General features: G+C 43.0%; 1 protein-coding gene and 1 non-coding gene across 5 annotated transcripts; one reads left to right on the plus strand and one right to left on the minus strand.

The window, feature by feature from the left end:
• Nucleotides 1–603: 603 nt before the first annotated feature.
• LOC127665100 (histone H2B type 1-C/E/F/G/I-like) lies at nt 604–17515 on the minus strand. Of its 4 annotated transcripts, XM_052157501.1 has the most exons (3): nt 17117–17515; nt 1212–1271; nt 604–665 (listed from the first exon to the last, which is right to left on the minus strand). In XM_052157501.1, exons 1-3 carry the CDS (start codon nt 17491–17493, stop codon nt 626–628), a joined length of 477 nt encoding a protein of 158 aa, XP_052013461.1. In that variant the 5' UTR covers nt 17494–17515; the 3' UTR covers nt 604–625. The 4 variants fall into 4 exon arrangements, with proteins under 4 accessions (XP_052013461.1, XP_052013464.1, XP_052013463.1 ...); XM_052157504.1 differs by lacking the exons at nt 604–665; nt 1212–1271 and adding an exon at nt 11377–11979 and having other exon boundaries at nt 17117–17513; XM_052157503.1 differs by lacking the exons at nt 604–665; nt 1212–1271 and adding an exon at nt 12204–12307 and having other exon boundaries at nt 17117–17513.
• Nucleotides 6657–6738, plus strand: Trnas-gcu (transfer RNA serine (anticodon GCU)). The gene has a single exon. It is a non-coding gene; the product is annotated as a tRNA-Ser (tRNA).
• Nucleotides 17516–17687: the final 172 nt, after the last annotated feature.

The following is a 17687-nucleotide window of genomic DNA, read 5'->3' on the forward strand; positions in this document are numbered from 1 at the left end:
GTTGATATGGTTAAGATGGGATTGTTTTGATTTGTATTGAATTTTATTTTGCTTTTAGAGTGTTCTAGGATTTTCTTGGGGTAGGATTTAATCAAGGTCTTGTTATGTGATCATGGCTGACTTGAAACTCACTGTGTAGTCCAGGCTGGTAATGAGATCACAGTTAATCCTCCTGCCTCACTCTTGAAGTTCTGGAGATTACAGATGTAAACCACCATTTCCTTTTTCTAATTTATTCATTAATTTTATATATGTGTGTATAATATATATATAATTATATGTGTGTGTGCTCTGTCTATATGCACACTTAGATGCCAGAAGAAGGCATCAGATCTATTTAGAAATGGTCCTGAGCTACCATCCTTGACACATTTATTTTTAATAATTGTATACTAGGTATGCAAGATGGGGAGAGGCTAAGGAAGATGCAGATTTGAGAAACTGGCTGACAGAAATGTGAACAAAATAAACAGAAAATGCACAGAGCTATTCAGACTGGTGAACTTTTCAATTCATTTCAATACGTGCTGAGATACATAGAATAGATATATATTTGAACATGTAATTTAATTTTCTTATTATGTAAATCAGGGGAATACATCTGTTTTGTAACTTCAAATACTTTTTATCTTCTCCCACAGATATCACTTAAGGTACAAGGTGTCCTGTAAATCAAGAAAAAAATGGAATTTTTTAGATAGAAAAGAAAATCTGTTCCCTCGTATAGATCAAGGATGTCTTTTATAGAGGAGAAACAAACTATGATGTAAAAAATACTCTACAGATATATACCATTTCTATTATTTTCCTCAAACTCTACTCGCAAGATCCCAATTTTCTGCCCATGAGGTTACAAACAGTTTTTGAATATTAAAATATTTACAGATTTTTGTATTGTATTTATGAAGTAACAGATGAGCTCAAAATGTGTTGATATGGAATGATACTGAAGGGCATTTTAATTTAATAAAATGTTAAAAGAATGTAGTAAAGTTATCAATTAAATTTTCTCTCCATTTGCAATTATAAAAATCTGTAAGAATTATGTTTGAGGAAAACTAGGTAAACAAAAGTTTAATAAGTTATTCATTTTACCTCTCTGACTTTATTTTCAAAAATCATGAGGACGCCGCAGAGAGAGGTCAGCTGTAAAGAGCACATACTGCTCTTGAATGGACCCATGCTTGATTCCCAGTCCTTCAAGTACTCACAGCTGCTTGTACCTCCAGGTCCAGTAGGATCGGCACCTCCGGTCTTCATGGGTCTTCTTCCTGCACTCAGTTACACAAACACAAACACATAAATAAAAATAAACATTTGGCTATTGAATTTTTTTTTTCATTTTTAAGACATGGTCTCATGTAACCGATGTTGGCCTCAAGCTTGCTCTAAGACAGAGGCTGGCCTTAAACTCCTGATCTTCTTGCTCCTTACTTTCCAACTGCTGTGATTTGAGGTATATGTCACTATACCTGGCTCAAATGTATTTTGATGACTGTGTTGAAGATCTGAGAGATGCAGGAATGACGCTGTCAGTGCTCCTATTGACAGAATAGTATGTCTACCTGGTAAGAGGTGGGGAAGAGCCAGGGTAGGTCTTTCAGGAGAGGGGATTCCCGTGCTCTGTTGAGGAGGTAGCTGGAGAGAATAGAAGGGTTTTGACTTGCTGTAAACATTTGGGTGTGGTTTTATAGCTATGTACCATATCTAAGAGTACTGACTACATTTAAGATAGTGTAGTCTTCTTTATGATCCAACAATCCCACCAGGATGGGAAAGAAAATCAGAACATGAGAGACATTGTACTCCTACCTTTAATCACAAAAACATTCACTGTTCACATGGATTCAACCTAAGTGTCTGTCATGGATCATTAAATAAACGGTCATACATAAGCTGAATGAAATATTATTCAGACATAAAAAAAAAGAAATCCTAAGGGTTTAGATGAGAATTGGAAGTGAGGGGCTATAGGAAAGGAGGAGATGGGAGAGAATCAACCAAAACCTAGCAGGTATTAAAATGTCATAATGGAAGCCAACTATTTCGCATGCTGAAATAAAAAGCTGAGACAGATAAGCAAATAGATAAAAAGTAAACACAAAAAAGGAGAGAATTTATAACATGAATAAAAAGGCAAAGCAACCAATCCATGAGAGAAATTAAAACAGCTCTTAATAGCATAAGGAGGAGTAAGTGGAAGAGGAGGAAGATGAGGAGGAGGAGGAGGAGGAGGAGGGGAGGAGAAAGAGTAGAAGCAGAAGGAAGACAAGGTAGAAGAGGAGGGAAAAAGAGGAGGAGGGAGAGGAGGAGGGAGAGGAGGAGGGAGAGGAGAAGGGAGAGGAGGAGGGAGAGGAGGAGGGAGAGGAGGAGGGCAGTGAGGAGATGAAGAAACAATAATAATCCTGGCATTTAGAGCAATGTGAAGAACCAGGAAGACTGGAGAGTCACAGGTGTTAGGAGATACTGGTCCAAGGTCAGAGGAATAGTACTTGCTTAGAATCCATAAGGCTCTGAGTTCAACCTCAAAAACGAGGGGAAATTATCAGACAAGAGGAATGTTCTCAAGACATAACTAAGCAACACAGTGGCTATGATCACTATCGTTAATAACAATGTACTACATACATAGTTTATGTGCATGGTTGTTTTACTGGCATGATTGTATGTGACCCATGTTCATGTCTGCTACACACAGAAGTCAGGAAACGGCACTGGATCCCCTGGAACTGAAGTTACAGATCATTGAGAGCTGCTACATGTGCTTTAAAAGCTGACCGCGGGTTTCATGGAAACGCAGTAAATTTTCTTAACCCCTAAGCCATTGTTCTAGCCCCATAAACTCACTGCATTATTGACAATTGCTTAGTAGATTTTAAGTGTTCCTACTTCAGAAAAAAAATGTAATGTAGTGAGATAATGCCTTCATTAATGATTTGAGTTAGCCATTCTATTTTGTATTCATATTTAAAAACAGCTGGGCTTGGTAATATACACTTGTATCTTTGGAGGCTAGGATAAAAAGGTCTCAAGTTTGAGGCCAGCCTAAGTTATCTAGCAAGACATTCTATCAACAAATATATAAATATAATAAAAAGAAAGAAAATGAAAAAATCAACATATTCTAGTGGTCAGAAGAATATATTCGTAAACCATGTATTTTATTAAGGTTTAATATCAAAGCCTGGAGAGATGGTTCAGTAGCTTAAAACAGAGGCTGATCTTTCAGAGGACCTGAATTTGATTCCTAGCCTCACAAATATCTGTAGCTCCAGTTCTAGGTTATCTGACACTCTCTTCTGTCACTCTGTCACCTCCTGCACACCTTGGTCCTGGAAACCTGACTGAGGGCATCAATGGGATGAAAGACAGACACACAGACTCACAGACAGAATAGCTGGGATTAGGTAGGTTGTGAGCACTCTATTGAGTAGCCCAAACTATACAGCAACCTGAAACCTAAACATATTTTTATGTATGGTGCAGGAGGGAGGGCTAGCTAGACTCTGTAGGAAGTAAGAAGTTTCTGTGGCTAGTCTGCAGTTATAAACATCCAGGAAGAGAAACCTGCAGTAGTTGCTAGGTTTTGCACACAGGAGTCAATCATCTGTAAATACTCAAACTTGCACATGCTGTCAACATTCCTTCACAGACCAGAAGAACAGCTTTGCCAAGTCCATACCTGACCTGCACAAGGAAGGTTTTGCCATTACCATATATCTGAGGCATTGTGATGTGTAAAGAAGTGTGAGAAAAGAAGTCTATTTTAGAACTTAGACACATGTTAAGTATCTGCAATTTGTGATAAGGAGAAAAATATCAGCAAGTTTTTACTCAGAAGAGGAGTAGGATGAAATTCCTAAGAAGCTTACTTAGAAAATATTAGGCTACATAGGAATAAGAAAACAGCCACAAGAACTCTAACCTAAAGCAACATAGCTAAACTGCTGGCCTCTGCGTTTGCAAAGCTGCTCGGCCCATCCTCTTTAGAAACTGCAATGTCTGTTCCTCTTCCCTGAGAAGTGACCACCACCAGATTCCACTTAGTGCCTTATTTAGGGTTACTACTGCTGTGATGAAACACCGTGATCAGAAGCAACTTGTGGAGGAAAAGATTTATTTCACTCACAGTTCTGCATAATTGTTCATCACAAAAGCATGAGGACAGAACCGCAGGGCAGGAACGTGGAGGCACCGCCCACAATGGGCCCAGCCCTCTCTCATCAATCATTAATTAAGAAAATGTCCTACAGCTGGATCTCACCAAGGCATTTTCTCAATTGAGGTTCCCTCCTTTCTGATGACTCTACCCCACGTTGACATAAAACTAGCTACAATGTGCATAAAGGTGCAATAAATGACACACTCGGTGGCCACCAACAGCTACCTAATTGGAATTAAGTCCCAGTCAACAGGAGAGAAATCATGGCTGGTGCTGTATACGGAGCCAGCTTCCCAGGGAATACTGAGGTTGTGGACCTTAGAAAAGAATCCACTAGCACCACTCTGTTAGACCGACATAACCTGTCACTACATTAAAAATCGTATCCTCCCTAACAATCAGAGCAGGGGACTCCATTGCCGCCCATTGGATCCCCTTCCCCTACCTGATCTGCCTGGTGGGGTCTCAGTGGAAGAGGAGGCGCTCAGTGCTGCTGCAATTTGACTTTCCAGTACCCAAGGGGGCTTAACGGGAGGGATGATGGGAGGAGGGGCTTGGGAGGGTGGGACTGGGGGCTGCAATTGAGATGTAAAGTGAATGAATGAATGATCTTATCTGTATACGCACTGGTCAGTGCAGGTAAAGAACACTTCATCTAAGAAGCTTCTTATTACAGCAAATGAGAAGATCACAAAAACAAAACAAAACAAAAACAAGGCAGAGATCCACGGGTTGTGGGGAGTCCAGCCCCTTAACGTCTCATAGATCCCAGCTTCTGCATCCGGTCTCAGTGGAAGAAGGCGCAGGTAGCAAGCAGCTCAGTGAATAACCACAAAAACTGTGGTGGGGATCGTCGGCTGGCAAGACGGCTCCATTAGTAAAGTGCTTGCCTTAAGCAGCAGGACCTGAGTAGAGCCCAGAGCCCTTGTCTTGGGTTGTTGTTGTTTTGTTGCTTTGTTGCTTTGTTTTGGTTTTGTCAAGCATACAACATGTGCCTGTAACCCCAGTGCAGGGGAGGAAGAGACAGGCGGACCTGGAGGTCACTGCAGCAAGCTCCAAGCCCCAGAGAAATCCCGGCTGTAAAACTAAGGTGGACTTTGTTTCTAAGACACAACGTTGAAGTTGTCCTCTGGTCTCCTCGTGCACGCAAACATAAGTGCAGCCTCGCACACACTGACAAACAGAAACGGTAGCAAACGACAGGGGTACATGCCTGTAATCCCAACTCTAGACTGACTGAGACAGGAGGATCACAAGTTGCAGGCCAGAAAGACCCTATCTATAAATTAAGAAATTCATTTAACTCCAAATAGTGAAAATCTTTGCAACTACTAAAGGAAAATAAGACCACTTACACGTATTTTGAAGCAACTGAAACGTAGAACGTGCAATTAACTTTGTTCGGAATTTTAAAATTTACATTTAAAGTGATAAGCAAAGTAAAGAAAAGGATCCGGCTAAGATAAAGGGAGAAAGGTCAAGAATGTTCCACGAAGAAAATTACTTGTTGGACGAGAGTAGAGAGTAGGTTCTTCTTGGCGCAAAACAAAACAATAAGACTGAGCCCAGACAGCAAGACCGTGGGAAGCTGCTGGGATGAGGCAGGACTGTCACGACGCAAAGGCTCTTCAAGGAAAAAGAAAATAACTATCCTTTGTGACTCTTGAATTCACAAAAGCAAACGCAAAGATGTTAGTGCACCCTTAAGGAAAAGAATCCTGACTGAACACAGTTAGGCACCTGTTGCCCCGCTCCCCCTCCCCTGATGTTCAGCAGTGACAGATTTGCCAGGACCCAGTGAGAAGTCTTTCTGACCCGTTCCATTCAATAGTCGTTTCCTATCGCAAACAAAAACATCTGAAATAGTAATATTTATCTTTTTCCTTTCCAGAATCATCTTCCCTCTCCTTTTGTCTCCCTCCTCTGCCTGTTCCTCTTTTCACGCGTGGGTGCATGTGTGTGTCCATGCTTTCTCCAGCACCACGTTCCTTGGAAAATCAAATGCGGGCTAGACAAGCCAGAAAGGTCCCTCTAGTGCCGAGGGCCTGGGAGAAGACCCCAGGGATCAAGTCCTAGTAAGCAGAAAATAAAGCGGATCCTGAGTGCTGTCGATTCCGATCCAGTGACCACTTTCGGCGATAGGATGCAAACCCGCACCGGTCATGGCTCCAGAGGGCGCTGCGGGACACCGAGGCCTGGGCCACCTCTGTCACGCCCACCCTTGCCACGCCCACCACCGTCTGTCGCTCAACCACAGCATCCGACCTCTACTGGTAGCGACCGCCCGAGATGCTTCTTCCGGATATTCCCTTCCAGATGACTACTTTTCTGAATCCTGCGAAAGCACGCGCATCCTGGTTCCTTTTGTTGTTGTTGGGGTTCTTCCTTTCTAGGTCTCCTCTACGCACAAACCCCACGACTGCCCCGTGTCACTACAGTGTGGCCAGGCACCTTAAAAATCTGACCGAGCCACGTGGCACTCTTGTCGTGCTCTGACGAGGTGGCCGAGTGGTTAAGGCGATGGACTGCTAATCCATTGTGCTCTGCACGCGTGGGTTCGAATCCCATCCTCGTCGGTGTAGGTCTTTTATTTAAAAACGAAGATCTATATGCAGTTGTAAATTCAAGTCTAGAGATTTAAGTGTAACTATGACTCTCATCTGCTTAGACTATTGGCTTGGTTCCAGCATATTAAATCTTACTAAACTCTGTTTTTGGCTTAGTGCAGCCTGTTGCTAGGGTGTGGGTGTCTGGTTTGATTGATTTAATGCAGTTTCTCCCGGTGAAGTCCTTCCTGGCCACTGTAAGAAAAACTAAAAAACCAAGGTGAGAATAGAGAGAAGAGAAAGAAGGGGAAGAAAGGAGATCCAGAAGAAGCTGAAGTCCGTTCTTCACTTCATTTTGGCATTTTTATTCATATGTATATACTAATCCCTCTTTTAGAAATCAACACTATCATGAGCACTGAAAAATCAAAGGTCAGAGCGCGGGCGCACATACACGCTCATGCTCACGGACACGAGCGCGCGCGCGCACACACACACACACACACACACACGAGAACCAGCATATGTATTTTGGATCTACTAAGAATGGCTAGAATCTTGCAAATTCCATTTTCTAATTATGCTTTCATTTACTATCAGTTTGGCAGTCTTTAGGTTTACTAACTCCCCTTACTCCAGGCTGAGGAAACATCTTGTTAGAACAATCAAAAAGCAGGTAAGAATAGAGGTGGGCGAGGGACGGCTGTGAAACACGGTCCTCTAGAGGCCACCGCACAGATGCTCAGCAGCTGTGGTTACCTGCACAGGATCAAGGGATTTAAAAATACCAGCACGGATGGGGAGGAGACTGCAGAGGCTGCAGCCCCAGCTGATGACTGACTGCTGGCGAGAGTCACGTGGTTTTGGATGGGCGTGGCCACTAGATTGCCCATTCCCCAGGGGATGTCCCACAACCACGAGTATATAGAGAATTAGTTCAAAGGGTAAATAAATAATTTAAAAAAAAAAATCATGAAGATGGAAGAAGGCGCATGTATGGAGCATTTCTGAGGAGATTTAGATGGGGGAGGGGGGATCAAAACACAGTGTGTGCTTGTATGAAATTTTCAAAAAATATATATCGTTTTATAAAACTACTAACTGCAAAACTATTAAATAATCATAAACTTTTAAAAATACACTGAAATTTATGCTAATATGAAATAGTCGTTTAATTATCTCTGAACAACTTCTATTTCTTTACATTTATGAAATTCCTGTTTTACAAAATAGGCTTACACTTAATTTTGAGAGATTTTGTTGTTGTTGTTTTTGTTTGTTTGTTTGTTTGTTTGTTTGCTGTTTTTTGAACCTGGATCTTTCTACATAGGCCCTGCAGTCCTGGAACTCACTGAGGTAGACCAACTCGGCCTTGTGCCTGCCTCTGCCTCCAGCTTAAAGGTGAGTGCAATCACACACAGCAGACTTTCTTTTTAAGATTTGATTTTAAAACATCCCACAGGCCAGACAGCTCACAAACAAAGATTAAGCAATCTCACAGCAAGCACCTGCATAGCTATCGCAAAGGCATCGAGAGCCTCCTCAAAGCTGGCCACCAACCCAACTTAAGCATTTAGCATTTCTTCAGTTTGGTTTTGACTTGTTTGATTTTTTTTGTTGTTGTTGTTTGGTTGGTTGGTTGGTTTTTGAGACAGGGTTTCACTGTGTAGCCCGGGAACTCTATAGACCAGGCTGACCCCACCTCAGAGATCTGCCTGCTCTGCCTCCTAGTGCTAACATCAAAGGCTGGCGCCACCACCCAGCTCTTTACAGTTTCTTATCACCAATTAATCAATCTTAACATCAATGCTGACCCATCTCCATAATTTATATAACTAAACCCTCACTGTTTAAAATATTTATTATCTTCCAATTTCTGAGGCCCAGAATGCTAAAACCAGGGTAGGTAATCTAGCTGGTTCCTCACCATCTCAACTTCCCTCACAGAGCTGCACTTGGGACACCTGCAGAAGTATTAGTAACGGCTGGAGTGCAGGATTGGCTTTGTCGTGACTGCTGACCTAGTTTTTTGACAGGAAGTTAGATCTTCTACACAGCTGTGGTATGGAGGCCACTGAAGGTCATCTGAGTTCCACGCGGGCAGTTTACAATGTGGTAGCTTGTTTCATAAGAGCAAGCAAGCTCAAAGACACAGAGAGCGGGACAAAAATCACTTTCACTCATGACCTAACTTAGGAAGTAACAGGCTGTAAGGGTCCATGATTCTCCAAAGAATGACACCCCAGACTCAAATAGTATGCAAGAGCAAAGATCGTTTATTCAGCGCATGCCTTTAATCCCAGGACTTGGGAGGCAGAGGCAGGTAGATTTCTGAATTCTAGGCCAGCTTGGTCTACACAGTGAGTTCCAGGACAGCCAGGGCTACACAGAGAAACCCTGTCTCACAAAACCAAAAAAATAAAAAAATTTTAAAAAGAAAGAAACAAAGAAACAAAGAAAGAAACAAAGAGACAAAGAAACAAAGAAACAAAGAAACAAAGAAAAAAAAGTTCCTGCATGCAGTGTGTCTCCCCATCTGAGAACGGAAACCCCTGGTGGACTCAAAGGCCAGGCTTTTTTGTCAGTTGTGGGAATTCTAGGGAGGGTTTGTCCCCTTTTCCCTTGATCATCAGCTTTGTCTCTAAGGGTCTGGCTGATTCTACAATTGGTTAGGGCCCCGGAGCCGCCCACCAGGGTGGTTACACACTTATTCTAGCTACCTATTCACGGGGTGTCCACCGATTGGCTGTGGTTGGCTGACCACAGGTTCCAGGATTCAGGTTCTCATTTCTGGGAAACAGAATCTTAGGCCTGGTCTCCTAAACTGCCGACTTGCAGCCTGTCATGGAGTTAGCCATCAAGTGAACTCCGTCCTCTCAAGGCTGACATACCCAGTGCATTTTACTCCTTGGAAGTGCTGCCTAATCCCAACTTGTGAGATTACACAAGGGGCTACTGATGGACGACAGAACAGACTTGGGAGCTGAACTGAGATGCCTCCCACCCACCTCAGACCCCATTCCTGGAGCCAGATTGTTACAGAATGTTGTGATAAACACACACACACACACACACACATCTGTGCAAAGTTACAGTTACATTTTTCCACCAGTCAGGATTTAGGAATAGGGGACTTCCCTGGGAAATTTTCTTTGTGATTCATTTATCCTGTTCTCCATGGTTTAGTCAACTTTGGTAGGGCAGATGTGCCTAGAATTTAGGTTTTAGCTTTCCAACCAGGATTCAGTTACCCAGGGAGAGCTTGGGAACTTATCTATAATGGAAGGTTTATTCAAAATGTCTTTAGTTTGTTTCCCTTTCCACTAATTCTTCATGTTGTGGTGACCCTTAACCATAAAATTATTTTTACTGCTACTTTATAACTGTAATTTTACTATTGTGAGTGGCAATGTTGATATCTGACATGCAGGATATCTAATAGACTACCCCTACCAAAGGGATGTTCAACTCCCAAAGGGGCTGCAACCCACTGGTTGAAAACCAGTTACAGAAGATGAAATCAAGCAATGCCAGCCTAGAAGCAGTCTTCACCCCTGAGAATTCTCCGTTTCCTCAAGAGTTACAAGATTTATTGTTTTGACATTATAATATGTGATCTGGAGAGGGGAGTATTACAACCTTTTCTGACTACATAGAATATCTCACGTAGCCAAGGCTATCCCCAAACATTAAGTAATGAAATGTAACCATGATTGCCTGGTTCTCAGACCTTCACCTCCCAGAAGCTAGAATCACAAATGTGTGCCACCTCAGCTTGGGTCTGAATTGCAGGGAATCGAACCTAGGGCTTTGTTTAAACTAGGGAATCACTATACAACCGGGGTACATCCTCAGGCCCTTGGAATAGTGAAGAGATTTGTAACAAACCCGTTTCAATCTTACATAATAGAAATATTTTTTAGAAATATTGTCATTTGTTTTCTAGCATTATTTTTGATGTTCCAAACACTTCAAATATGTGCATATTAATATTTCTTTGTTGTGTTTTATGTTCTAAATGAAATATTGAATATTGTAAGACAAATAAAAAAAAACAACACCTTAAGACTAAGATTAGCATCACCACTCAAATTACCAGTCGCCTCCTTCAACCCGGGAAACTTGCCATGACACAGGAGTTTGAGACAGAAGACAGATGACTTATTTCCTACAATGTTTGGCAGTGTTGTCCCTGTTCCGGTACCTCAGATCGGCTGCTAGGACAGCAAGAGAGCCTGTCTTAGTGGAACTAGAATGTGTGTTCCCACATACTTCTAATTTGTCCAAGTGTTTGATATGTCTTCTTATAAAACAAATAAACAAACAAGCAAACAAACAGTCTCCAGAAAGTAGTGAATATTTAATTGAATTCAGGTCCTCCCAAAAATCTTGGTTGTTAAATACAGTTGGGTGAAACATGAAACCGAGGGTAACAGGAAGAGTAGTTAAGAGTTTAACTACTTAAATGGCTTGAAACTCTTTCTCCCAGACAGCCAGGATGGGAACCCAAGTGCTCGGAGGAAAAACTCAACGCTACCATCAGTTACTTAGCACGTTAGAGGCCAACATGGATTACATGAGAACAGTTCTAAAAGAGAAAAGAATACAAAAGAAAAGAAAAGAGAAGAGAAGAGAAGAGAAGAGAAGAAGAGAAGAAAAGAAAAGAAAAGAAAAGAGAAAAGAAAAAACGCAACAGGAACATACACAAAGATAAGAAATCCTGTAACCATGTGGTGCCTTGGGCAATTAATTCACTGCCCTCTGTATCCTGCATAAATCCTCTTAAATCTGCATAAATCCTGCATAAATCTGTACAAAGACACTATTGGAGTTTCTAATACCAAAGGATCTTTTCAAAATCAAATACACTGCTGGGCAGCGGTGGTGGTGGTGGTGCCTTTAATCCCAGTACTTGGGAGGTTGAGGCAGACAGATTTCTGAGTTCGAGGCCAGCCTGGTCTACAGAGTGAGTTCCAGGACAGCCAAGGCTACACATAGAAACCCTGTCTCGGGGGAAAAAAATCAAATATTCTGCTGTGCTTAAAGTGGTTGAGACAAATGATGGAGTTCTTTCATGTTTTGCTCTTACTGCCAATGTCATTTCCACGGTTTGATTCTTTTCATAATTATACCCCAGGTTGTTGTCATCCTTTCACAGTAAAAGGAGCTTTTTAGTCAGTGATGGACTCTGAGCATCTGGTGTGGGTACAAGTGGCACTCATCTCTGTTGCTTCCGCCCTGGCCTCAGCACAGGGTCATAGCTGGCTGCCACTGCAGAAGCAGAAGTGAGAAGAAGAACACAGTGAGTCGTGGGGCGTCCAAGAGGAACCGGGTGCCACCACCCTTCTCTCCTGGTGTCTTCAGATCACAATTCTTGGCGCAAGGCATTGTGAAGGCCTGAGTCAGGAAGCTGCCATGACTAAAAGTTATGGCTTGTCTGTTTTCCCCCAGCATCGACGATCCTGCTCTTTTCAGCGTTCTCAGGAAAAAACAGCAAACCCTGAAGTTTGAATGCTCAATTCAACCTTGTGCTTAGATTCTGTGTCCAGGAAGGCGATGAGTGAATCAAAGACGCTTATTCCTGTGTTGCTGTGGGAGCCTAGAGATAAGATCAAAGGGAACAAATGGGCTTCAAAGGAAGAACTGAAAGAGCCTCAGAGGGTAGAGGCCACAGACACAGCAGAGACTTCTCTGACAGAGAAGGAGAATTTACTCATTGGGCGGAAACATTCATCCAGGGAGGAAAGGACTGGATGACAATATTCAGCTGGGAAAGGGCGTGTGGCGAGGAGCGATAATTTGAAATCCCAGTCAGGAGGGCAGAAGCTCCTCTGAAGGACTTCAGCAGAGTTACACAAACGAGGTAAACTCTGCAGTTGATTTCTTTCACTGTTACAGGAAGGCTTAAGTGGTAAAGATCAAAATTCTAAAACTCTCTCTAGGGCTCGGAATGCTGGGACCTTTCATTCCATCAGCCTCTGTCACGGATGTGACACAGCAGCTCTTCAGAGCACTGCCATCATGACTGAGAGTATGAGTGAAGAAAGAAGCAAGGACAGGGACAGCGGAGAAGATGTGTCAGGCTGCTGACGGTGAGGACGTGGGAGAAACACTCGCCAAAATGAAAGAATGCACACAAAACGAACAATGTGGTCTTAAAAGGGAAGTTCTTTCTTTTGAGTCTCGACTTCATCTCTGGAATGAAGACAGTTAGCCTGAGGAGAGAACACAGCTTCATCTGTGAACACCTTCTTTTTTAAGGCAAGGAGGAAGGTAGGGATGGTGGTGAGGGCATTTGGAGACAGGCAGACCCTCGGGGCTCATTGGTCAGACAGCCAAACCTACTTGGCAAGTTCCACAACAGTAAAAGACCCTCTCACCAAAAAAAAGATGGGGCTTGCTGAGGAATGACACCTAAGGTTGTCCTCTGGGCCTCACACATGTCTACTTACATGTATACTTACATACATGTATACCTGCATGAACATGCATATGCACATACAATAAAATAAAAATAAATACATGAAGAATGATTTGTGTTTTGCAAAAAAAAAAAAAAAATAGATTGGGTTAAGTAAAACAATATGACCGACATCTTATTGACCCCGACACATACTGCTGAAGAGATTGTGCCAGTAACTGCATTGAAGTCTTTCAGAGAGAAGACCAAAGAGGCATATTTCAGACCATAATGGCTAAAAGTGGTTAAAATAAGAAGTCAGCTGGACACGGTGCTTACCCTATATGATAGAGACGACTGGGCAACTCAAATGCAAGTTCTAAAGATAGAAAGACATCAGAACAGAAGAAAGAAAACGACAACAGATAAGGCAAAAGACAAGCAAAACTAACCTTTTCTAGCTTTCAGGCCTGAAAGTCCATCCGTCCAGTATAGTGGTCCCAACCCAGAAAGAAAACAGCTATTCTTCCACCCAACCCTGGGTAAGGACAGGGTAGTGTCACAGCACTGTCCTCCAGTATTGAGTCTATGTAAGCACCTGTTAGCCATATGGATAAGTCCTTATAAACTATCGCGGTCACCCTCCTACCTCCCACCAGTTGCACTACTAATTCAACCTTACATATGCTCAGTAAACGCTCAAAAATTAAGCAAACTCCAAGCCCTTCTGTTATCTTAAGACAAAGCATCATTTAGTCCCCCGTGGTTGCCTTGAACTAGCTATCATACCCAGGCAGGCCCCAGCCTCCCTGTGCCTGACTGCCAGTGTTTCTCTTCCAGGAGAAATTGAAATCCAGAAACTGTACTCAGAATAAGGAAACAATGTTTTCTTAAAGTCATGTGTATGGCAGTCTTCCTTAAGTAGAATCATAAATTCTGGGGACAGATCGATAACTCAGCAGTTAAGAGAACTTCTGATCTTGCAGACGACCTGAATCCAGTTCCCAGCTCCTACACTGAGCTTCTCACAACAATCTGTAACTCCAGATCTGACATCTTCCTTTAGACTCCACACGTACCTGCATTCACATACACAAACCCATATGCATGAACACGGATAATTAACATGATAAAAAAAAATACCCAGGCATGGTGTGGTGTGCCTCTAATCCCAGAAAAAAATACCCAGGCATGGTGTGGTGTGCCTCTAATCCCAGAAAAAATACCCAGGCATGGTGTGGTGTGCCTCTAATCCCAGAAGCAGAGGTAGGAAGAGCTCTGTGAGTTCCAGGCCAGCCAGGGCCGCACGGTAAGGTCCTGTCTCTGTCTATAATAAGTATGTTTAAATATCTTTTAAAAGTTCTAAGTTCCAGCCACAGAGAGATACAAGATTTATAACTACCTTTTTTTAGTATATTAAAAGAAAATAAGGTTCTGTAATTGCCAGTAACCATTAATGGAAAACATTTAGAAAAATAAAGAAATCTGCATCTCTGCATCTCTGCAAAATTGAAGCTCACTGTGTTTTTGTCAAGTGGGAAAACTTGATATTGAACTAGAAGCCCTCAAATGGAATAAGATCTTTAGGGGCTCGTTTTTTTTTTTTTTTTTTTTTGTTTTTTTTGTTTTTTTTTTTTTTGGCAACAGTAAAGAATAATTACTTCGTTAATTTTATCCTGATTATATTGCCTTAGTTGGGGTTGTTATTACTATGGTAAAGCAAGTTGGGGAGGAAAGGTTTTATTTGGCTTACACTTCCACATTATAATCCATCATTGAAGGAAATCAGAATAGAAAGCCAAACAGGGATGGATCCTGGAGGCAGGAGCTGATGCAGAGGCCATGGATGGGTGCTGCTTACTGACTTGCTCAGCCTGCTTTCTTATAGACCCCAGGACCACCAGCCGAGGCGTGGCCCCACCCACAATGGGCTGAGTCCTCCCTACAGGCTTGCCTACAGCACAATCTTATGGAAGCAGATTCTCAATGGAGACTCCCTCCTCTCCGATCGACTCTAGCTTGTGTTAAGTTGTTAAGTTGACACAAAACACAAATACACAGTGCCAGACACTGCTCTAGAACCTAGAAAACTTAAGTGATCAAAATGTTCTACCCCCATTTCAAAATACGCCATCCACTAAATCCAACTCCCAAGGTATTGAACTTCTAGTGTAGAGAGTCCATACGTGGAGCTAGTAAGCAAATGAACAAGAGAAGAACAGCATGCCAAGTCCCAGATCCCGGGGTAAAAACTGTGGTATCAGTGGGGTGTGTAGATGACAAGATGTCAAAGAAGGCTCTGTTCTTAAGATGAGTCAGATCTCAGAAGTCCTTCCAGACAGAGTGGAAGCCCCAATTACAAAAGAGTGTCCATGCCACAGGGGTCCCACACACAGACACCACACATGCCTGTCCTTCCTCTCAGAGAGGAATCAGGCGTCTCTTCAGAGAAGATGTACCAGCCATGGTTTAGGGTTCCTTCTCGAATCAGGTACCTGGTGCACTCATAAACTACTAACATATTTTGGTCACATTACTCATAAATAGAAAAGCTCGTCTAAGAAGCTAGTGAGAAAAGAAAGCAACAGGTAGGACCACATTAGGAACAGCTTTAACCTCAGTCGTTTGAATACATAAGGCGGGATAAAAGAAGCCCGATGTTTGTCTTTACATATTGTATACGGGCACATGCAAAACTAATAAACATAGCTTTTTGCAGAATGTCAAAAATAAACATGCTGGACATCCATGAGTCCAGTGAAAACATTTTAAAGATGACAAGAGCTGAGCTTCATGATGACCTGTGTGACCTCTGGGGCACGCCTGGGGGAAGATGAAACAGGGTGAGGAAGATGGCCTAGCATAAGTTGTCCACCTGAAAGACAGGAGCCCTGAACTCAAAGATGGACAGGTTGACAGACCGACTCCATCTTTTGGCAGCTTTGGTTGAATTTCCCCAAGAAGTCATTTGAAGGTGTTAGGGTCATTGGGTGTAAGGATATTGCCTTGAGGTCATAGATAGTACGTCATTGCTTGTTCGTGTCTTTTTTTAACCGAGATTGTGCCTAATCTGGAAGAATCTGACTAGAATTTAGTATAGAATTTGAAAAATCTAAACGACCTATAAATATTCCCTCCCCAAGTAGGTAAGGGAAATGGGACCTTGGAGACTGCTGGGAACAGACTCATATATGCTCTTAGACCCTAGCTAAAAACCCCAGCTGTGTTATCCTAAATGGCCACAAGATGGAGACATATCTTCTCAACTAATCTCCGAAATGGAAGAATGCAGCTCTGACCACTCTTCCCTGGGGCCAACAATTCCTTTCAGCTCTCCTCTCTTTTTGTGATACCCAGACATTGAGCTACAAGATTTTGGGCTACATTGGACTTAACCTAGGGCACTGAGCAGTTATTTAGCGGAATTTCTCTTTAGGAATGTGCTGATTGACAAAAGTTATGTTAATTATTGAGACTTTATCTCTTTCACTTTCAAGGAGTAAGGTTTGCCGGGAAATAGACAAAGCGTAACTTATGAAGACTATCAGTGGCCCTTCCAAGTATCCAATACACATTCTTCAGCAATTGCCAACATCTTCCTCACGTTGTCGTGCTATCCAAAGCATTACCGAATCAGGGGCCAAGACACTCCAGACCCTAGCAGTAGTCATGAGTTACATGAATCCTGACACCTGAAAATTCGTTTAGCTTCCTGTTCACATTATGGTCAGAATAAGTAGACTACTATTGTTGGATGGTGTGGTGGTAACATACCTACCAAGAAAGGTTGAGAAGACAAACCTGAAAACCAGTAACTCTGCCCACCATTCTCACGCCATCCTAATTAAGTGCCCGTGTGCAAACTTACTACCCTTGTATCCCAGCATTCACATAACAACGTAGCTGTGGACAAATTCAAGCTGGCAGCAGACGTGCAACAGATCTCTTTAAAATTGTGGGTGGCTCTGAAAAGAGCCTTTGGGTCAGGAGTGAGTTAGATGAACTCACTTGGAGCTGGTGTACTTGGTGACGGCCTTGGTGCCCTCGGACACGGCGTGCTTGGCCAGCTCCCCGGGCAGCAGCAGGCGCACGGCCGTCTGGATCTCCCGGGACGTGATGGTCGAGCGCTTGTTGTAATGCGCCAGGCGCGACGCCTCACCAGCGATGCGCTCGAAGATGTCGTTCACGAACGAGTTCATGATGCCCATGGCCTTGGAGGAGATGCCCGTGTCGGGGTGCACTTGCTTCAGCACCTTGTACACGTACACCGAGTAGCTCTCCTTGCGGCTGCGCTTGCGCTTCTTGCCGTCCTTCTTCTGCGCCTTGGTGACGGCCTTCTTGGAGCCTTTCTTCGGGGCGGGAGCGGACTTCGCTGGCTCAGGCATTGTGTGACACTGGAGATCTGGAACTCTACCGCGGAAGCCACCGGCCCGGTGTATTTAATGAGTCCATATTCAAATGAGGCATAGGAACGCGTAGCTGTGATTGGTTCCTGACGTACCCATGACGCATCCGAACTCTTGCCCATTCGAAGTGCGCCCCGGAATGCTTCCCATTGGTTTGGAAGAAAAGAAATAGT

Source organism: Apodemus sylvaticus, chromosome 14 (assembly GCF_947179515.1).
Source record: "Apodemus sylvaticus chromosome 14, mApoSyl1.1, whole genome shotgun sequence".
NCBI classification, from domain to species: domain Eukaryota; kingdom Metazoa; phylum Chordata; class Mammalia; order Rodentia; family Muridae; genus Apodemus; species Apodemus sylvaticus.

What these genes read in the sequence shown, in the direction of transcription:
- LOC127665100 (XM_052157501.1), bottom strand. Translation starts at nt 17,493, where the DNA reads ATGCCTGAGCCAGCGAAGTCCGCTCCCGCCCCGAAGAAAGGCTCCAAG. An exon ending in ACCAAGTACACCAGCTCCAA is followed by an intron (nt 1,272 to 17,116) that starts GTGAGTTCATCT and finishes AACTGAGTGCAG; the next exon opens with GAAGAAGACCCATGAAGACC. An exon ending in ACCTGGAGGTACAAGCAGCT is followed by an intron (nt 666 to 1,211) that starts GTGAGTACTTGA and finishes CTTGATTTACAG; the next exon opens with GACACCTTGTACCTTAAGTG.